Source organism: Aegilops tauschii, chromosome 5 (genome assembly GCF_002575655.3).
Source record: "Aegilops tauschii subsp. strangulata cultivar AL8/78 chromosome 5, Aet v6.0, whole genome shotgun sequence".
NCBI classification, from domain to species: Eukaryota; Viridiplantae; Streptophyta; class Magnoliopsida; order Poales; family Poaceae; genus Aegilops; species Aegilops tauschii.
In genome coordinates this window covers 434527208-434541145 of record NC_053039.3, presented here as the reverse complement: position 1 = coordinate 434541145, position 13938 = coordinate 434527208, and the positions used below count along the sequence as shown (strand labels likewise).

Below are 13938 nucleotides of genomic sequence, written 5' to 3'. Positions count from 1 at the left end.
TTGGTTGTAGTTTAGCTTTTCACTTTCTGTGTTTGGCTGATCGTGTATTCTTTTTTTATTTGTCATGATTTTTGATAATTTGTTTTATTGTTTTGCAGCCTCGTATTGTTGGTTGGAACGTTGAGGATCTGTATACGGTTGTGTTCAACCGGAATAACTAGATTCTGGTGACGGAGCTTCCCAAGGAGGTTCAGGCTTTGGCTCCTGATGCTTAGAAGAAATGGTCATCGTTTGCGTAGTGAATGGGATACTTGTGTGCTATATCTCTTGATAGCATTGTAGGCTTTGTTTGTAGTGACATCTTGTGAACTACTATGTAATAACTGGTATTTTTGTGATGTGTTTAAATGTGGCACAATGTTTAACAATTTTTTTCCATGATGATAGTGTGGTTGAATAGCTGTTTCACTTGTGTATGTTTCATCGGGAACTCGTTTTTGGTTAAGTTTTATTTTTTGTACTGAAGTCTTATAAACTAGTTGAACTGAAAACACCCTTTTTCAAGTGCATTACGAGTTGTTGCTGACAAAGTGAGATTTATCTTATTTTCATCCGTCCCAACCTAAGTTGGACCTTTATAGTTTCTGCACCCTCGTTTCTTGTACGTATGGTATAGTCCCGTGAGTACTGAATTGTAATCTCATTCAGCGTAAGGCTTTTAAAATTCGGTGTCACGATAGCACTCGTGGATCTAGAGTGAGTGGAGTGACGCTTCCTTGTTATGTAGAACTGATGTTATATAATTATTAGAACTGGATTTTTTTTTGGGATTGAAATTATTTACGACGAAGTTGCTACGTGATCTCTAGCCAGATTTTATTTAAGTATAAGAAATTTAGCAAAATTTGAGAGCCATTTTTTTTGAACTTCTTGAATTTTAATAGTTGAACTTCGTAGTAAAAGTTAAACCACTAGTTTAAATTAGCTACATTTACCAGATAGCCCTATTAAGTTCATAATTACTTCACTAGTCAATGTGGACTGATGCTTCTGTTGTTTGTTTTTGTGAATTTTTGTCCATTGTTGGACTGTAATCTACTTGGTTGAGTCTTGGGCTTCTTTATCAAGGCAATATTTGGTATCATCGTAGTACTTGCCGTATAGAGTAAGTTGTACTGAGATTTCAATTATGCTAGTACTTTGATCATTTTATTTTTTTTGTGTTGTTTGAAACTAGAACCTCACTGGTCAATGTGGCTGATGCTTCTGTTTTCTTTGTTGTGATTTTTCTCCTTGGTCAAACTGATATCTTTTTGATTTAGTTTTGGCCTTCTTTTTTCTAGGATGTGGTTCTTCTCAAGGCAATGTTTGGTATGATCATAGTACTTGCCGTATAGACTAAGTTGTACTGAGATTTCAGTTGTACTATTACTGTTATTCTTAGTGTGTCACTGTTTTAGGGAATGCGAACTGAAACTTCCCGTTCTTTTTTATTTTTGTAGAATGAATGTACCGTGTGTTGAAGTGTACCAGTACTTTTCAATCCTAGCATGCTAGTGACTAGGAAATATGTACTTATGGTTCTTTGCTTTTCCTGTTGCAGTACTTAGTAAATTTCTAACTACTTTTTTTAGCATGATGCTGCTAGTACTGAATGTTGTCTTCGGCTGAAACTTAGTCTTTTTTAGTGTTCTTCTGGAACTACTAAAAACTTATTTTTTTAGTGTGATAGCACTATCATACATGTCTAAGCTGTACTGAGTGTCCAAGGCTACTATTTGGTGTTGTCCTTAGTTAGTCTGCCACTGTTTTTTTTGTGAAAAATATCCATGTGTGATTTGTTGCTCCATGACTAGTGCTGCATAGCAGCCATCAAGTTTCATTCACAACCTACTTCAACTTCAAATGATGGATCAACAAAATAGGAAGCTAGCAAACTTGTTGAACGACATAAGCAAACGATGTACTTGATAGACATAGGCAAACTTGTTCAAACCCTGACACACATAACATAAGGTAGCTGGTTCAACATAACGAAAGCAAACTCCAAATCCGAAACAACAAGATTAAGGACAAGTAGAAGCGCGAGCAACACGAAGGCAGACTTTCATGCCTCTTCATCCCGCGAAGTTGTAGTGGTAGTAGGGATCAGCCTCCTGCTCTTTTGAAATATCCGAACCTGTCACGATGTTGTCGATTGTCTTCCATGACTTGTACGTGGCGTACGCACCTATTCCTGCGTACTTGATGAGCTTGTCTAGCAGCGGGCTGGTCCCGCAAAGTTTGTGGTCTTCCTTCTTGTCCACCTTCTTCTTCATGTCTTTGTAGAATGGGTGGATGACGCTGCCTGCAACATCGGCCAAGGAGTCGTAGTATTCGTTGGTGGTTGGAACTTTTCACTTGCGCTGCATGTCGATGAAGTTGTTGGGGTTGATCTCCAAACCAGACCAGTTCAGCATCCGCTTGTCACCTCCAATGCTGAAACCGACAAATGTGTACAATTTCTCCTCCTACAGGAAGTCTTTGAGGCGCTTGGGCCTGCAAGGGGGGAGACATATATTGAAGGTTAGTGTTCTTTTTTGAACATTTAATTCTTCTGCTTTTTGGTTTTACAAGTGATAATCCATGAGGTAGATGCTTATATAGTATAAGTCATGGATGAATGTAGTTCAGAAACTAGTACACAAAGTCCTGAAATTAAATTCAACTACACCATGTTATTTTTCTTTTTTGCTATCTTCAGTGCTTCACCAAATTCAAGAACCTATTTACCAGTCAATGATATATGTGCTGCTTGATTCAAGTTTAGTTTTCTTTTTTGTTGAATAAAAGACCTATACCAGTGCTTGATACATCTTTGTGCATCAATTCTATATCAAGTTTAGAAATTAATTTGAGAAACATGTGCATCAAGATATGGACCTATACCACTTCACCAAACATCTTTTAATACATCAATTATATAAACTATACTAGTGCATCAAGATGAGAATCTATGCTAGTACATCGAGTTCAGAAATTAATTTGGTGCATCAAGTTCAGAATTCTATAAACATTTTTCAGATGCTAATCCAGTTCATCAGTTTTCAGATGCTATAATCTGGTGAAACAATCCACTTCAGAGTTTCAGAAATGCATGTAACTTGAGAAACATGTACTCGTGTATCCACTTCACAAACTATAGTAGTTCACCTAGTTGGGAAACAAGTTTAATGAAGTTTTTAGGGAGTAGTACTAGTACAACAGATGAATGAACAGTAATATGGGTTACCATTTTGTGGCCGCTGCGATGTGGTACACCAAGCAGAGTTGCTTGACGCACAACTGCAGGACTGCTGCCATCTGTGTAGGCCCCTCTTCGCTGGTGTACTCCACATCAACTCCGATGAAGCTTGGATACAAGCCGCCGCCCTTCATCCTGAGCCTGATCATCACCTCGGCCTTGTCTGGTTCGCTGGTGCAGACGATCTCCAGCGTCTCCTTGCCGTGGATCTCAACCGCTGTGAGGGTTCTCGTGTACTCGTGCTTCTCGCCGGGGACGTGAACATCGACGAGGTTGCTGCTCTTGTCCGACGTCTCGCCATGATGACGCTTGGCGGACGGTTCCTCGGCCATCGCCTTCCTCTGGCGACTGTGGGCTTGGGAGAGAGAAGTTTGTGGTTTGTGTGCAGCTGAGATGGAAGCGACAATGGTGGTTTCTGTGAATGAGGCAGAGATGGAAGACAATGGGGTAATTTGCAGTGCATCGGCGGGGATGTGTGGGAGGCGGTTCGCCGGGGACGTGGGCGTAGTGGTCGTGGGGGTCCCCGTCTGCAGTCCCTTGTGGCAACCACCTAGTGGGTGGCGCGGGTGGTGGCCTAGAAGAACTAATTATCCAAGCCAAGGGTTTTTACTGTCGCACTGATTAGTCTTGTCAAGCTGTACTTATGATCTCCTTATCCCACTTGCACGTCTCATTGGTGGTGATGATGGCATTTTGCACTGTTAGGTGACATATGCTTTGTGATGTTTTTCCGTGTGGATCTTAAGTATTGTTTTTCCACTAAAGTCTTATACACTAGTTTATCTCAAAAACATTTTTCAGTGCCCTGGGAGTTGTTGCTCAAAACTGGTACTTGAACTTCTTGCATTTTTGTAGTTGAACTTGTCAGATTTTATATAAATAAGAAATTTAGCATAATTGATAAACAATATGTATTTGAACTTCTTGCATTTTAGTAGTTGAACTTGTCAGATTTTCTATAAATAAGAAATTTAGCATAATTGACAAATATTATGTATTTGAACTTCTTGCATTTTAGTAGTTGAAATTGTCAGATTTTATATAAATAAGAAATTTAGCATAATTGACAAACATTATGTATTTGAACTTCTTGCATTTTAGTAGTTGAACTTGTCAGATTTTATATAAATAAGAAATTTAGCATAATTGACAAACATTATGTATTTGAACTTCTTGCATTTTATTAGTTGAACTTGTCAGATTTTATATAAATAAGAAATTTAGCATAATTGACAAACATTATGTATTTGAACTTCTTGCATTTTATTAATTGAACTTGAAAGTAATATTTAATTCGGTTTTTTAAATTATGTACATTTAACAGATAGCCTATTAAGTTCTCTTCTTTTTAGAGGATCATTGTTTTTGTATCATATTTTTTCCTTTTTTTCATCATCCGTGGTGCAGAGCTAAAATTGTTTTTATTTTTATTTTTCGTATTTAAAGTTATTGCCTGCGAACTAGTATTTGAATTTATATATTTTCAGTTTCGAACATTTTTCTTGTAGTTTATATTTCTTTGCCCCGCCCTCTGGTTTGTTTAACTGGGCTTTATTGGTGGGGTTTTTGTAGTCGATGGAGGCTATTGGGCCGTTTTCCGGCCCAAATGGCCCGCGCGGCTGTGCAGTGCGGTATGCGCATGCACTCTGGGTTTAGTCCCACCTCGCTAGTCGAGGGGGCTCTAGACCTGTTTATAAGCGCGGCCGAGGCTCACTGGTCGAACTCCTCTGAATACTTACCTGAGCGCTTATACACGACGCTCTCTCTCTCATGACCTATGGGCCCTGGTCAGCGGGCCCTGCGCTATGCGGATTACTAGGGATTCACCCACGGGCTCGAGTTCAAGCATCTAGCGGCGTCAGGGCCTGCGCCTGACCTTAGGCGATCAATTTTTTCCATTTTTGTTTGTTTGAATGTAGTACTTGACTCCACCAGCAATTTGGACAGATTCTTTTTGTCCTAGTTCTTGTGAGTTTTGTGTAAGTGTAATCTTTTACATTTGAGTTTTTTGCCTTCTTTTTTGTGTTTGTTTTTGTGATTATTCGCAAGGGTCTTCTGGTGTCATTTTCAGAACTATGGTACTTGCATGTGGACTAAGTTGTACTGATAGTCCGTTCATAGTAGCACTTATGTTCTTAGTTTGACATTTTTTTGGGGGGATTACGGACTGATGCTTCTTTGTACTTTTTACTGTAGTAAGTATGTACTGTCCGATCAAGTGTACTAGTACTGTCATTCTTAATATGCAAGTGACCAACATAAGTGTGTGCTGATGCTTCTTAACTTTTTCTGTTTGTAGTACTTGTTAATTTTCTAGCAGCTACATATGAATGAGAACACTACAAGAAGTACTAAGAATTTCTGCATCAACTTTTGAAGCGTTGTTAAACAACTCAAATTGCGCTGATTGTTTTCAACGTTATGTTTTCTATACAATACTGAATCGAAACTACACATGGATACAACGTTGTGTGATTAGTTGCTTCATAACTAGTACTTTAGAGCAGCCACAAAGTTCCATTCAGAAGCTACTTTGAATTTGAAATGATGGATTAACAACATACGAAGCTACCAAACTTATATAATGAAATAAGCAAAACATTGTACTTGATGACATAAGTAAACTTGTTCAACCATGACAAGCACGACATACTCATACTGGTTCAACCCAACAAGAGCAAACTACTAATTTGAAACAACAAGATAAAAGGCAAGCACAAGCGGAAGGAAAACGAAGGCAAGCTCTGATGTATCTTCATCCCTAAAATGGGCAATAGGGGCGGTCGTAGAAGTTCTCATCCTCCCGCTCTTTTGCAAGTTCCGAACCATTTGTGATGAGGTCGATCATGTCCCATGACTTGTACGCGGCGTACGCATCTACTCCTGTGTACTCAATGAGGTTGTCTGGCAGCGGGCTGATCCCCCACAGTTTGTGGTCTTCCTGCGTGTCGATGTTCTTCTTCATGCCTTTGTAGAATGGGTGGATGACGCTGGCTGCAACATCAGTCAATGAGTCGTACTCTTTTCCAGTGTATGGAACTCTCTAGAGGCGTTGAATGTCGATGAACTTGTTGGGGTTGATCTCCAAACCGGACATCTTCAGCTTCTCTTTGTCGCTTTCAATGCTAAAATTGGCAAACGTGAACAAGCTCTCATGCTGCAGCATGTCGTTCAGGCGCTTGGGCCTGCAAGGGGAGAGACATTTTAAAAATTAGCATTACTTTGATGTTTGAATTATTCATTTTTTTTGTTTTACAAGCGATGAATCCATGAAGTAGATCTTTATGTAGCATAAATAATGGATGAATGTACTTCAAAAACTAGTAAACAAAGTTCTGAAATTAAATTCAAGTACATCATGTTATTTTTCTTTTTGGATTATACATAGTTCGAGTCAATGTTGTATGTGCTGCTTTAGTACTAGTTTAGTTTACTTTTGTTGAATTGGACAACACATAACCAGTGCTTCACCAAGTTTTTAGTTTTTTTGCTTATGAAAATAACATTAGACCAAATTTAGAAAATAATTCACTACACCAAGTTCAGAAACATCTTTTTAGTACATCGAGTACATAAACTACACTATTGGATCAAGTTCAGAAACTACACTAGTCGATCAACTTCAGAAATTAATCTTCCGCAAGATTTTTTCCAAATAGTAATCCAGTGCATCAGGTTCAAAAATACATTTATAGTGTATCTACTTGAGAAAATGCAGTAGTGCATCCACTTTTCACAAACCACACTAGTACATCTAGTTGGGAAACAAGTCTGATGAAATTTTCAGGATACAGTACTAATAAAACAGATAAAAGAAGCAGGGCAAATGAGTAGGATGGGTCACCATTTTGTGGCCGCTGCGATGTGGTACACCAAGCAGAGCTCCTCGAAGCACAACTGCAGGACTGCTACCATCTGGGGAGGTTCATCTTCGCTGGTGTAGTGCACACCAACGCCGACGATCCGACGAAGCCTGCCGCCAACCTTCATCCAGAGCCTGGAGATCATTTCGTCGACCTTGTATGGTTCGCTGGTGCAGACGATCTCCAGCGTCTCCTTGCCGTGGAGCTCAACCCCTGTGAGGGTTTTGGTGTACTCGCGCTTTTCGTCGGGGATGTGAACATCGACGAGGTTGCTGCTCTTGTCCGACATCTCGCCATGATCACGCTTGGCGGACTGTTCCTCGGCCATCGCCTTCCTCCGGCGATTGTGGGATTGGGAGAGAGAAGTTTGTGGTTTGTGTGTAGTGGAGATGGAAGCGGCAATGGTGGTTTCTGTGAATGAGGCAGAGATGGAAGACAATGGGGTATTTTTGCAGTGCGTCGGCGGGGATGTGTGGGAGGCGGTTCGTCGGGGGCGTGGGCGTAGTGGGTGTAGTGCCGTGGGGTCGCCGTTTGCAGTCCCTTGTGGCAACCACCCAGTGGATGACGCGGGCGATGGCCTGGAAGAACCAACCGTCCAAGCCAATTTAATTGCCAAGTTATTAATCTGGTCGTACTGAGTAGTCTTGTCAAGCTGTACTTATCAGCTGCTGAATCCCACTTGCATGTCTCAGGGTCGGTGATGATGGCATTTTTACTGTCGCACTGATCTGTCTTGTCAAGCTGTACTTATCAGTTGCTTATCCCACTTGCACGTGTCAGGGTTGGTGATGATGGAGGTTTGTACTCCTCTACTGTTGGTACTTGGACTGGTGATTGAAGTGTAATTGAACTTACCAAATACCAGTTAGACTATGTGTGTCATGCTAATGTTTTTTAATTTTTTTTGTTTTTTAAAGGATTGTTTATATCAAGATAATCTTTGAAAGTATTTTTTACAGATAAATTAGATTTTCATCAGTACAGGTGTATTATATTTGCATTTTGCTTGAGGTAATTATTTTTATGTACTGATGGTCTTTCTGAACTAGGACTGGCAGAAGCAGACATAGCTTGTTTTTTCAAACGATGTTTTTTGAGGTGTTCACGGGTGTGTTTGGTTACTATGCCTTTTTGAACTAACGAGTGAGAATTATCAGTACTGATGTACTATAAGAGTTTAAATTTTCCTTAACATTTTTTTGCTGAGTTACTCGTCGACAGTAGTGTTGGCGTTACATAAATCCAGATAATTTTTTGAAATGTTTTTGTGACTGCATTCAAAAGGATTATCAAATGGTTTACATAATAATGTCAATTGTCCAGCGGGCACAAATCACAAATTATATCTTAACTATAGACTGATTGAGAAATCGATGATAAAGCTAAATAAGTTTTGGTAACGACATTGTTTCTGATATGTTTCCTCATTGTGTACTCAGGCAATTGAGAGTACAAGCTTATTTTTTAGTTGACGCAGCAGCATAACCACTATGGATTCTTCAGTCTTGAGCTCCTCCTAACTGGCCCCGAATGTTGTCCCTTGCCGACGCCCTTTCCTTGTTGACCCTTGGCAGCTTCCTTGTCAGTTTCAGTTTCGTCGTCCCCAACACTGTAAACTTCATTGTCTTCGTCTGATTGGTCATCATTCTTGTCAAACTCTTCTTCTTCATCCTCTTTTTTTGATTTTTTGGAACTCTGTACCCTGCCATGTTTCTGTTCAGCGCCACTGACCTCCTTGCCCACTTTGCATGTGTGGGCATTATGTTCGTCAGTTCCCCCACACTTGCGGCAAGTGTAGCTGTTACGTGTGTCGTCTCCATTGGTAGATACCTGGGCGGCTCCAATCTGCTTCTGCAGCTTTTGCTTGTTGACAGTGGCATCTGTGCGGAGTGGGCATGTGCGGTAATTATGATTGGTCACGACGTTGCAGAATCCGCATGCCCTTATCCCGAGAGGCTGCCGTCCGGGCCCAATTCCACGCGCCTGATGGGGCGTGGCGGCTTTTTGGCTGCTGCTTTCACTGCTTTCGCTGCTTGCGTCTTACTCTTCCTCCCCTTTGTGTTTGAGAATATGGGTGGTTTAATCACCCTTTCTTGCTGCTGCTGGTAGGATGTCCTGTTGTCATGTCGTTCGCCTACAGCACCATCAAGCTCATGATCTTGCATGTGAGCATGTTGGTGCTCTTGAGTGTGCACATGGGCAAGCTCTGGTTGCTGTTGCTCCTCTTCCTCGTTGTCGAATGGGTCAATAGCTCCCAGATGGTTCATCTCGGATAACATTGTAGCAATATCCTGCTCAATGACCTCATTGTCCGCGACACCTCTATTTTCAGCAGAATGCATGGCGTCGAGTTCTTGTTCAAGTTTGTCCATGACGACCCGTGCCCTCGCCATTTGCTCTTGGCTTCTCAAGCTTTTTCTGTGCACCCTCATGTTCAGCGTCAGGAGTGAGCTTTCAATGCAGTATTGGGATGCGTTGTTTGATGCTACTGTCCTCAAGTCATTTCTGTTGAATGTTGGCTGGATGTTCAGGCATTTGGTGTATCTCCTGAGGATGTATTTCTCTGGAACATTGGCAGCCTTAATTGTCTGCATCATGCACAGGAAATGCACGCAGAAAAGACCTGTATTTTTTGGAAGAGGTGCATGTTTTTTTGTCATTTCTTAAGAACAAAAACTTTGCAAAAAAAGTAGTACAATATGTAACATCTTTTTTTAGTCCTCACATGTGTGGTCCCATAGCTTGCACTCGCACTCATATGTTTCTCCCACGGGGTCTGCAACCACCTGGAACGTGTGTTGAGCCCATGCAGACAGTTTTTGCGGGTTGTTGTAGCGCACGAGGTACTTTGTGGGCTCTTCCGTCTCTGTCGCCGTGAAGAGTGTGCTCAGTTTTAGCCTTTTTCTGAGCTCGCTGTACACAGTTCATGAGTAAAGCTTTGCCATGTGGGTGTCAAACCCATAGAAGGTCAGCGTGTTTTGTGCCTTCTGCACATGCAAGAGTGATGACCAAATTATTAGTTTTCTTGCAGCAAAAACTTGTCTAACTAATAAAGTTTTACTTTAGTAAGAATGTTATTTTGTCTTACGACAGGTGATAGAGCTATACTCGGTTACCCATTGTCTCCTGGTTCTCTGTCTGCCTCCTGGTTTTGACGCAGGAGTTTACCTGGCTGACAAACCGGTGGAGGTTTTGTCTCTCACTTATGAAGTTCTTCTTGAGCACATAGTTCATGCTCTCACTTCGTTGGGTGGATGTCATTTTGGCGCAGAAAATTTCTTTGAAGTAGACTGATATCCATCTCTCACGCTCGTTCCACATGCCCATCATCGTGGCATCATCATGGAGGTTGTAATTATCAATGAGTCCTTTCCAGGCAGCCTCAAACTCAGTTGGCATGAGGGGCCAGTTTAGGATTGATGTGAATTCATCCTTAAAGTCTTCGTGCAGATTGTACAGGTATGCGAGGTGTTCCATGTACTTCTTCATAATGTGCCAGCGGCACAGCTTGTGTACCGTGTTCTTGAAAGCATCTGGGATCGCCAAAGCCATTGCGGGCACTGGTCTGGTAATGAGAAAAGAGACGTGGAGTGGTCAGCAAATGGTGGTGCATATATACCAATAGAACTGAGTTTTGGGGGGGGGGGGTGGTTGGGGGTGGTTTTGCCAGTTGTACCTGTGAGGATGCATGCACTACAAAAAAAAGACACATCCGTGACATTTTGGGCCGAACGAATTTTTTTTGTCATACATATGACACTTCTATGACGATAATTGTGACAAAACCCGGTATCATCATAGATGTGGTGGGCTCCTACTTCTATGACAAAAAATCGTGACAGAAAATGGGCTTTTCGTCCTGGGCGGGCCGGAGACGCAGCTGCATGACATTCTATGGGCCGTCCATGACATTCTTTGGGTCGTCCATGACAGAAAAAACCGTGCTAGAAGCGAGGGCGAGGAAAATTTTGGGGAGTTCCCGGTTACGGTGGGAGGTCGGGGGCCGAGCGATGCACGTTTCTCTCGTACACGTACGCGCGTGTGTGCGAGGCGTTGGCTCTAACTGAACCCGAGCGATTGCACTGCAGGCTACGCGTTACTGAACCCGAGCGATCGATCGATGGCTGTTAACTGAACCCGATCGAGCTATTCCTTCGCTACTGCTGCTAACTGAAGCCGATCGATGCTGCCTCTGGGATGAACAGTGAGCGTTGTGGGGGGGGGGGGGTTGGATGAATAGTGAGCGGTGGCGTTGCCTCTGGATGAACAGGACCCCGTGGTGTGGTGGAGGGCTGGATGAACAGTAGACGGTGGAGGGGTGCCCGTGGAGGGGTGGTTGAACAGGACCCCGTGGTGTGGAGGGCCGGATGAACAGTAGACGGTGGAGGGGTGCCCGTGGAGGGGTGGTTGAACAGGACCCCATGGTGTGGATGGCTGGATGAACAGTAGACGGTGGAGGGGTGGTTGAACAGTAGCCGGGGGAGTAGCGCGCGGTGGAGGCTGGATGAACAGGAGCCCGTGGAGGCTGGAGGAGGTCGACGGTAGCCCGTGGAGGCTGGAGGAGGTCGACGGTGGAGATGAACAGTATCCCGTGGAGTCCCGTTTTGCGGTACGCCACACCCCTCCCGATCAACAGGACCCCCGTTTCGACCGTAGCGCTCCAACACAAGTCCGTTTCCTCCGTTTTGCGGTACGCCACACCCCTCCCGATCAACAGGACCCCCGTTTCGACCGTAGGAGGTCCGTTTCCTCCGTTTTGCGGTATGCCAGACCCCTCCCAATCAACAGGACCCCGTTCCAAACGTAGGAGGTCCGTTTCCTCCATTGTGCGGTACGCCAAGCCTCGTTTCCATCGCCTGTTCCGTCCAAGCCCTCCCGATGAACACGACCACGCATTCCGTTCCGACCCAGCCGGTTGGCTCCCACGCGTTCCATTGCCTCCCAATGAACACGACGCATTCCGTTGCCTCCCCATGGACACAGCGCATTCCGTTGCCTCCCCATGAACACGACGACGACGCTATTTCTCCGTTCCGACCCAGCCATGTACACGAGCCCTGGCCGTACGTATGCGCGAGTAGGCGTTCGAGACCCCGCCCGTATGTACACATACGTGGCCGTATTTTCGTTCTTGCACCCTGGCCGCTGTACGTACGTGTACATGCTACGTGCGCGCCTCTACTACGACACATACGCGCCTCTACTACGACACGTGCGCGCCTCTACATCCACCAGTATATATGTACGTAGATGTTCGCGACCAGAATGACAACGCTACGTACGCTTCGACCAGGTGGGTCCCGACTATCAGGCACTTCCTTGCGTGCAAAGATTTAGCTGGTGGGTCCCAACAGTCAGGGGGGCGAATCGTTTTTTTTTTGCCCAGACGCACTTCCTTGCGTGCGAAGATGTAGCTGGTGGGTCCCAGCAGTCAGGGGCAAACGTTGTTTTCGCGAAATACGGTGGCCTGTCCGGTGGGTCCCCGCTGTCAGGTGGAGGAATAATTATTTTGCACGTAATAAGGAGGCACTTCCTTGCTGCGGCCGTGGACCCAGCTGTCAGCCTCTCCACGTACAGTCCACGTCCGATGGAAGCCGTTCCTTGACCACGTTGACCACGCCACGCCGAGAGAACCAGGGCGGTGGACGACGGCGAGGCCTAGGAAGGGGAAGACGCGGCAGTGGATGCCCACGCGTAGAGGAGTACGAGGGTTCACGGGTTCGCTGCGGTGTGAGGCTGTCGTCGCTGCAGAATAACAGGGGTGTGGGTGTAGAGGGATGGCCTGGTGCTACGTCTTGAGCTTGCGTTGGTTTTCCTCGAAGAGGAGAGGGTGATGCAGCAAGTGTAGCGTAAGTATTTCCCTCAGTTTTGAGAACCAAGGTATCAATCCAGTAGGAGGCTCCTCAAAAGTCCCACACACCTACACAAACAAACTGAGAACTCACAACCAACGCAATAAAGGGGTTGTCAATCCCTTCACGGCCACTTGCGAAAGTGAGATCTAATAAAGATAGTATGATAAGATAAATATATTTTTGGTATTTTATAATATAGATGCAAAAAGTAAAGATGCAAATAAAAGTAGATTGAAAGGAAATATGATAAGAGATAGACCCGGGGGCCATAGGTTTCACTAGTGGCTTCTCTCAAGATAGCATAAGTATTACGGTGGGTGAATAAATTACTGCCGAGCAATTGATAGAAAAGCGCATAGTTATGAGATTATCTAGGCATGATCATGTATATAGGCATCACGTCCATAACAAGTAGACCGACTCCTGCCTGCATCTACTACTATTACTCCACACATCGACCGCTATCCAGCATGCATCTAGAGTATTAAGTTCATAAGAACAGAGTAACGCATTAAGCAAGATGACATGATGTAGAGGGATAAACTCATGCAATATGATATAAACCCCATCTTGTTATCCTCGATGGCAACAATACAATACGTGCCTTGCAACCCTTTCTGTCACTGGGTAAGGACACCGCAAGATTGAACCCAAAGCTAAGCACTTCTCCCATGGCAAGAAAGATCAATCTAGTAGGCCAAACCAAACTGATAATTCGAAGAGACTTGCAAAGATAACTTAATCATACATAAAAGAATTCAGAGAAGATTCAAATATTATTCATAGATAAACTTGATCCTAAACCCACAATTCATCGGATCTCGACAAACACACCGAAAAAAGAGTTTACATCGAATAGATCTCCACAAGAGAGGGGGAGAACATTGTATTGAGATCCAAAAAGAGAGAAGAAGCCATCTAGCTAATAACTATGGACCCGTAGGTGTATGGTAAACTACTCACAACTCATCGGAGGGGCAAGGATGTTGATGTAGAG

General features: G+C 43.7%; 2 protein-coding genes across 2 annotated transcripts; both read right to left on the bottom strand.

Annotated features, from left to right (window-relative positions):
• Positions 1-2057: 2057 nt before the first annotated feature.
• On the bottom strand, positions 2058-3555 carry LOC141022953 (uncharacterized). The gene is made up of 3 exons (XM_073499245.1): positions 3212-3555; positions 2345-2418; positions 2058-2287 (listed from the first exon to the last, which is right to left on the bottom strand). Exons 1-3 carry the CDS (start codon positions 3553-3555, stop codon positions 2058-2060), a joined length of 648 nt encoding a protein of 215 aa, XP_073355346.1.
• A 2429-nt stretch (positions 3556-5984) lies between these two features.
• LOC141022952 (uncharacterized) lies at positions 5985-7414 on the bottom strand. Its single transcript, XM_073499244.1, has 3 exons — positions 7068-7414; positions 6314-6408; positions 5985-6217 (listed from the first exon to the last, which is right to left on the bottom strand). The coding sequence occupies exons 1-3, from the start codon at positions 7412-7414 to the stop codon at positions 5985-5987; spliced, it is 675 nt and encodes a 224-aa protein (XP_073355345.1).
• Between the last annotated feature and the right edge of the window lie 6524 nt (positions 7415-13938).

What these genes read in the sequence shown, in the direction of transcription:
- LOC141022953 (XM_073499245.1), bottom strand. Translation starts at nt 3,555, where the DNA reads ATGGCCGAGGAACCGTCCGCCAAGCGTCATCATGGCGAGACGTCGGAC. An exon ending in ATCGCAGCGGCCACAAAATG is followed by an intron (nt 2,419 to 3,211) that starts GTAACCCATATT and finishes TGTCGGTTTCAG; the next exon opens with CATTGGAGGTGACAAGCGGA. An exon ending in CAACTTCATCGACATGCAGC is followed by an intron (nt 2,288 to 2,344) that starts GCAAGTGAAAAG and finishes CCGATGTTGCAG; the next exon opens with GCAGCGTCATCCACCCATTC.
- LOC141022952 (XM_073499244.1), bottom strand. Translation starts at nt 7,414, where the DNA reads ATGGCCGAGGAACAGTCCGCCAAGCGTGATCATGGCGAGATGTCGGAC. An exon ending in ATCGCAGCGGCCACAAAATG is followed by an intron (nt 6,409 to 7,067) that starts GTGACCCATCCT and finishes CTCCCCTTGCAG; the next exon opens with GCCCAAGCGCCTGAACGACA. An exon ending in AGAGAAGCTGAAGATGTCCG is followed by an intron (nt 6,218 to 6,313) that starts GTTTGGAGATCA and finishes CTGATGTTGCAG; the next exon opens with CCAGCGTCATCCACCCATTC.